General features: G+C 37.3%; 1 protein-coding gene across 1 annotated transcript in view; it reads left to right on the top strand.

Moving 5' to 3' along the window:
• slc13a3 (solute carrier family 13 member 3) overlaps nucleotides 1-7,500 on the top strand; it is a 26,310-nt gene that overhangs the window by 947 nt on the left and 17,863 nt on the right. Inside the window, exons 2-9 of the mRNA XM_062052044.1 lie at nucleotides 163-428; nucleotides 503-681; nucleotides 3,193-3,259; nucleotides 4,210-4,410; nucleotides 4,484-4,609; nucleotides 5,059-5,151; nucleotides 5,244-5,348; nucleotides 5,425-5,522. Of these exons, the coding sequence (XP_061908028.1) occupies nucleotides 163-428; nucleotides 503-681; nucleotides 3,193-3,259; nucleotides 4,210-4,410; nucleotides 4,484-4,609; nucleotides 5,059-5,151; nucleotides 5,244-5,348; nucleotides 5,425-5,522 (1,135 nt within the window). The remainder of the gene's footprint in view (nucleotides 1-162; nucleotides 429-502; nucleotides 682-3,192; nucleotides 3,260-4,209; nucleotides 4,411-4,483; nucleotides 4,610-5,058; nucleotides 5,152-5,243; nucleotides 5,349-5,424; nucleotides 5,523-7,500) is intronic.

Raw genomic sequence — 7,500 nt, 5'->3', positions numbered from 1 at the left:
CACTTCTTGTGTTTAAAATGTCCAAATGCAACCGTTTGCTAATAAGGAATGGTTAATAAGTTGCATGTATATGATAAAATATATACTATAACAAAGCAGTTTGATTGCTTTTTTTGTGAAACACGTTCTTCTCAGCACTAAACTCTAAAATGTGGCTTTCAGGAGGGCAAATGTCTTTACGTGGTGGTGCTCATGGCCATGTTTTGGTGCTCAGAGGCCCTTCCTCTGGCCATCACTGCAATGCTGCCCGTCTGCCTCTTTCCAACGCTCGGGATCGTTCCGTCCAAAAAACTGTGTCCCCAGTACTTTTTGGAAACCAACTTTCTCTTCCTAAGCGGCCTGGTGATGGCGTCGTCCATTGAAGAGTGGGGCCTCCACCGCAGAATAGCACTGAAAGTACTCACCATCGTAGGAGTGAAACCAGCTTGGTGAGAGGGTTTCTCAACATGAGGGCCAAAAGCACTGGAATGTTCTTCTTATTCCTCCATATATTTATTACCAGGTTGATATTGGGCATGATGACGACCTCCTCCTTCTTGTCCATGTGGCTCAGCAACACAGCCACGACGGCCATGATGCTCCCTATTGCCAACGCCATTCTGGAGAGTTTGTTTGGTGATCTGGAGACCCTCAAGCAAAAATGCAAGTCGACGGAGGATCGAGACAGTGACGTTATCAACGGTGCGTTGAATATTTGTGTGGGGATGAATATAAGAAATAGAGTGCACTAGTGTTGTAACGATACCAATATTTTGGTACCGGTACTAAAATTATTTCGATACTTTTCGGTACTTTTCTAAATAAAGGGGACCACAAAAAAATTGCATTATTAGCTTTATTTTGACAAAAAATCTTAGGGTACATCAAATATATGTTTCTTATTGCAGTTAAGTCCTTAAATAAAATAGTGAACACAAGACAACTTGTCTTTTATTAGTAAGTAAACAAACAAAGGCTCCTAATTAGTCTGCTGACATATGCAGTAACATATTGTGTCATTTATCATTCTATTATTTTGTCAACATTATTAAGGACAAGTGGTAGAAAATTAATTATTAATCTACTTGTTCTATTACTGTTAATATCTGCTTACTTTCTCTTTTAACATGTTCTGTTTACACTTCTGTTAAAATGTAATAATCACTTATTCTTCTGTTGTTTGATACTTTACATTAGTTTTGGATAATACCACAAATTTGGGTATCAATCCAATACCAGGTCGTTACAGGATCATACATTGGTCATATTCAAAGTCCTCATGTGTCCAGGGACGTATTTCCTGAGTTTATAAAAATAATATCCTTTTTTTTTTTTTAAACGAAAGAAGATGTTGTGATGCCAAAAAATATCGACGTAATCATAGTAGCATCGACTAGATACGTGCCTGTACTTGATATCATTACAGTGGATGTTAGGTGTAGATCCACCCATGGCGTTTGTTTACATTTTGACGCCGGTGAGCTACGGTGTGTAGTGAAGCATGTTTAGCTATTCCTCGTCCTGCAGGGATGATACTTGTAAGAAACTTACATTATTTGTCGCCATGGAGACCAGGATTAGTGATTTAGAGGTAGCTAAAACACTGCCGACTGGGGCTGGACGTTAGCCGTTAGCTAGCTAGCCATGGCTTAAAGCACCTCTTCCTGAGGGTGTTTCAGTGTTATAATTTCATCTTTATCGTTAGTTTTTAATAATGGAAGTCTTAATTTGCACACTTACATACTATAATTCCACTTTGCATAAGTGCATTCTCAGAGAAGTGTATGGAAAAATGTAGTGTGCCGTCAGCGGTACCCGAATGTTGCACTCAACACGTCCCAAATTACTGTGCAAAATATACACATTGATCTGTACTGAATGAAGTACTGTATTTCAACAAAAAATATGTACTGTGTGGTATTTATGTGCTTCATAGCTTGTTACCTTGAACAAGTATTGTACTATAGATGTGACGTTTGCGAACGAATTGAGTCTTTTTGAACGTCTCTTTCAAGTGAACGATGAGAGCCGATTCGCTTTGGCAAGTCCTTCGTTTGGGAACCGTTTTTTAAAATAATTACCAACGCTGCATGTGTGTGCCACCCGACTGGCTTAGAAAATGAGTCAGAGTCCAAGGAAATTGCTCGGATATGTGAAGTAATTCAAGCGTACACATGCCAGGTAGGGTAGTACAATATTTCATCATGTCCTAATTTGTATTCTAGTTTTATGCATCTTTTTTATACACATAGATACATTTTATGCTTACTTATTATGTATCTAATTGGTCTGCATTGTTAAAATGTTCCTGTGCTACAAAGTTTTTTAGGTGAGGGAAAATGTAAAAATAGTGACGTCACTGTCAAAGCCCAGGTAGTGGGCACCACCTCATAGAATGTTTACAATGAAAACATTACACAAATAAGACATGTAGTCAAAATATATGAATAATTCCAACCAATAGAGTCATTTTGGTATACATTTAAATTTCATTTTAAAAGTCTGACAACCGAATTCTGTCGCCATGTAGTGGACAACATGAGTTTTCCAGATCAACGACCTTTAATCATGTCTTAAATGAAACTATGCCCAACATTGACTTGTATGACCCATTGGAAACAACCTTGGCCAGTCATGTTACAAAAACAATTCTATCAACACAAAATGTCAACAGACATTGTCACTGAGGGGGACGACGTGGCTCGGTTCGGAGAGCCACACCTCACCCTTGCTCCTGATGGTGGTTAGGGCCTTGCATGGCACTCTTGCCATCAGTGTGAATGTGGAAATAGTGTCAAAGCGCTTTGAGTACCTTGAAGGTAGAAAAGCGCTATACAAGTATAACCCATTTACCATTTACCATAACTGCTACCAGTGATTTTTTCCGTGATTTGAAAAAATAAAAAAATAAAAAACCCTGTTAAAAAAGAAGTATAATAAAGAGCTAGTCCTTTGAACGGCTCTTTGAAAATGCCCTGCCTCACAGTATAGTGTATAGAAGGCAGCAAATATGATTTTTCTAGTGTTTTGACCTGTTTTAATATGTAATCCAAGGTGTGAACTTTGTGCTGTGACAAAGTTAGTCAATATTCAAGTAGTAATTGATTCATAACTTCCCTGAGCCACATCATGCATTCTGTTTCCGACCTAAACATTGTTGTTTCTTCTCATGGTTACTTGTACAAACATAACACAATCTCTGCTTTGTTTCAGGTCAGTCCACCAAGATGCATTCACTGCCTTCAGTGGCTTCAGAGAAACAAATGTTATCACTCGATGGGTAAGGAGATTCATAACCATTTAGGCTAAATTTTAGCATATGCGAACTAGCTGCTTAGCGACACACTTGAAAAGGAGTCAGATAGATGATCACTAAACAAAGTATGAATGATACACACTTATACAATTATTTAGCAGTTTTATGTAATCTAGTGTAAAACAACCACTCTCTATGTGCTAAATAACCTAAGTTTACCCTGAAAGTGGCTTCATATTCAAACATTCAATATTTCAATTATATTTTCAACATCTTTAATGTTTATGTTTAACAATAAAAATGATTGTTTTTAATTGACTGATGTACTTTTTATATATTTTGTTTTTAATACTGTTACTTGTGTTCTGCTGCTGAAACTTGAATTTCCCCATTGCATGACTGATATATATTCTATTTTATTCTATTCTATTCTATACACAAATACAATTATATAGAAGTTGTCATTAATTTTGTGTAAATTATATTCTTACGTTTGCCTTATATGAATACAAACAACTTATAAAAAAAAAAATGCACTCCTTCTGCAACCTTCAAACACAGTGAATGAGGAGGAACACATTTTTGCTAGTGATGTAAAACTTACAAAAACATGAAAATAATCCATTTACATTACAGTAACATAACCATATATAAATGTCCAATAATACATTGAATATGGCTGATTTAGTGAAACACGAAATTGACAAATGTTACAGAAGCTTCTATTAATGTTGACATTCAGAGCAGCCAACTCAGGGGTGGTCAGAACTCTCCGACTTTCCCAGTGGGACATTGCAGTTGAAATTTCCGACTATGAACTTCAAAATTCCGACTTTGAGTTTGATCACCTTTAGGGATTATATCATAACAAGAAAAACAATGTATTGTACTTCATAGCCTGTAGATATTTTGGCAATTGTTTTAAAACTGATACTTTGTCTTCTGTTACTGAAACGTGAATTTTCCCATTGCAGGACTGATAGTCTTTCTAAAAGTGTGGACGAGAGCGAACAAAGTGAAATGCAAAAAGCGGAGGACATCCGGTCTGAGTCAGAGTATCAGATGAAAGTGTGGAAAGGCTTCCTTATCTGTATTCCCTATGCTGCCAGTATCGGCGGAACTGCCACGCTGACAGGAACTGCTCCCAACCTCATCTTGATTGGACAGCTCAAAAGGTAACTCAGATTTTGTGTTTTTCATCAAATACTAACAGTATCACAAAAACATTTTTAACTTTTACTTTTTTAGCTACTTTCCAGACTGTGATGCCATCAATTTTGGCTCTTGGTTTGCTTTTGCCTTCCCGGTCATGTTCGTCTTCTTGGTGTTGGGATGGTTATGGATCGCGTTCCTCTACGGAGGATTGAACACAAGGTAAACTTGGCACAATTGATCTTTAATTGACACTTTTAATTGATCACTGTTTCAGTCGTTATGTGCTAATTACTCAAGGAACACATTGATTATTAAATTAGGTCATTTGGAACTTAAGTGACATATTTTTTGAGAAAGCCAGCTAACCTGAGCTCGTCTTGGCAGGCTTCTGGGTACAAATGTAAACTACAATGACTGACAGAGAAGTTGTTTATCTTGGGAGCTGGGTACTTACCCCACCCAGACTGGAATGGTCCATCCAAAGCAGCCAAACCTGCTCGTAATCCCCGGCAGGATTGGCAGCTCAATTGAGTCTTTTAATTAACACCTGGTCCAAGATGGCAGTCCCTTGCTCCTTTGTGAATCAGAATTGTTGCCCAAACTGGTTCCAGCTTGTTTGAATGCTTAAAAATTTCCCTTGCGATGCTTTTTTTTCTTATTTCCTGTAGATTATGTTTTAACAAACACGACCAAAGAGCGGAGGCAGAGGCCAGAGCCAAGGCTCTCATTGAGGAAGATTACAGAAAACTAGGGCCCTTAAAGTGAGGAACCATGTATGTTTTCAAAGTGAATCACCAGAGGGTGAATTTGTATTTCCAAGGCAAATAATTTCACTGACTGTGATATGTTTCAGTTTTGCAGAGGGAGCCATCTCTTTTTTATTTGTCTTGTTTGCTGTTCTCTTGTTCACAAGAGACCCCAAGTTTGTCACCGGCTGGTCTGTATGTTTTAAGAAGGGGTAAGAAAACACTTTTTTCTCATGCGATCTTTGTCATCTTGACCTCATTAGACTTTATGTGCTTTCCTCTCTGCAGCTACGTCTCGGACGCAGTTACTGGGGTGATCATCGTGTCCATATTGTTTTTCTTTCCCTCGCAGAAACCCTCTCTGAGCTGGTGGTTTGACCCAAAAGGTCAGTGAGCTTGTCACCATAACCAATGTGCCCATTGTAACATTGAAGATTGTCTGCCACATAAAGAGAGTACAAAGTAACATTGTCACGTGTGGGCTGGAAAAAATGCGCACAAGATTCAAGGGTTGAAGCGATGCCATGTATTGTATGATATGTGACACAAGAACTCAGCAGATGTCACAAGTCTTGAGCTCAATGAGCATCTAATGCACAGCTAATATCCTCAAACTAGCAGTATTTTTAATGCTAATCAAAGATTCTCAATTAAAACCGGAGCGCTGTGCTTTAAGGATGTGGGGCAAAAGAAAATGGTATGTAAAGATCATCTACGTGAGAAAAAGAGTTCTCAGCTGGTTTTAGGAATCTGCTGCAAAAATGTTAGTCATACTTGCCAACCCTCCCGAATGTTCCAGGAGACTCCCGAATTTCAGTGCCTCTCCCGAAAATCTCCCGGGACAACCATTCTCCCGAATTTCTCCCGAATTTCTCCCGATTTCCAGCCGGACTTAAGGCACGCCCCCTCCAGGTCTGTGCGGACCTGAGTGAGGACAGCCTGTAGTCACGTCCGCTCTTTACTTCATACTTCAGAACCGACTCCCACACTTGCCGTCAGGGTGCGCAATACAAGGTAAACCGTTGGCCAACCAAAAAGTAACCACAGAACACTATAGTGTTCTGTGGTTACTTTTTGGTTGGCCAACGGTTTACCTTGTATTGCGTACCCTGTCGGCAAGTGTGGGAGTCGGTTCTGAAGTATGAAGTAAAGAGATGTAACTTCATCACCTCGCCTGGTTATTGACTCCAACCCAGAATATTACACTGCCCAAATCTATGCTCCTTCAAAGGCTGTGCTACTGGCTGCAAAGCATTGCACTTTCAAATACAACAATGAGTAGAGAGGAGTGTTATGTTTGTATATGTGTAAATAAATGAACACTGAAATTCAAGTATTTATTTTATTTATATGTATATATATATATATACATATATAATAAAATACATATTTATATATAGCTAGAATTCACTGAAAGTCAAGTATTAATTTTATTTATTTATATATATATATATATATATATATATATATATATATATATATATATATATATATATATATATATATATATACATATATATATATATATATATATATATATATATATAAACATATATATATATATATACATATATATATATATATATATATATATAAACATATATTTATATATATATATATATATATATATATATATATATATATATATATATATATATATATATATATATATATATATATATATATATATATATATGTAAGAAATACTTGAATTTAAGTGAATTCTAGCTATAAATATACTCCTCCCCCTTAACCCCGCCCACCTCACACACACACACACACCCCAAATCTCCCGAATTTGGAGGTCTCAAGGTTGGCAAGTATGATGTTAGTCATCCTGAAGTTTGAACTGGGAGTCCAGTCCGTCTGATGTCATTTACAGGCCAGACATGAATAACCCCGATCAAGTAGGTTTTGCTTTTTCTTAGTTTTATTCATGAGGTCATTTTGTGACAGCAAAGAGGTGGAATCGTGATGATAACCATAGATCCAAAATTAGATCTTATGGGAGTTTAAGGAAGTGTGTCTGTCCTGGCTGCTCAGTACAGTATAGTCAAAGTGACAATAAGTTAAGATTTATATCTTTGCAATATCTTTTCAAAAAATGAGCAACAATATTGTCTATTTATTTGATCTCAACAGCGTATAAACGTTGTTTTGCACTTGAATGACAGTTAGGGCCTGACCCACTACAGGTTTGCGTGAATTAAAACATGTGCACACACAAAGCCGATATACTAAGCTCATGCACAGAGGATTGTGTTTCTTGAATGAGCAAAGTAGAAAGCGCGATCCATTTTAGCGTATTCATGAATATGCAGAATTTATACTGATTATCAGAACGCCCACAACACTGGCAGTAAG

Source organism: Entelurus aequoreus, linkage group LG07, assembly GCF_033978785.1.
Source record: "Entelurus aequoreus isolate RoL-2023_Sb linkage group LG07, RoL_Eaeq_v1.1, whole genome shotgun sequence".
Taxonomy (NCBI): Eukaryota; Metazoa; Chordata; class Actinopteri; order Syngnathiformes; family Syngnathidae; genus Entelurus; species Entelurus aequoreus.
This window is presented reverse-complemented; position numbering and strand designations above follow the sequence as displayed.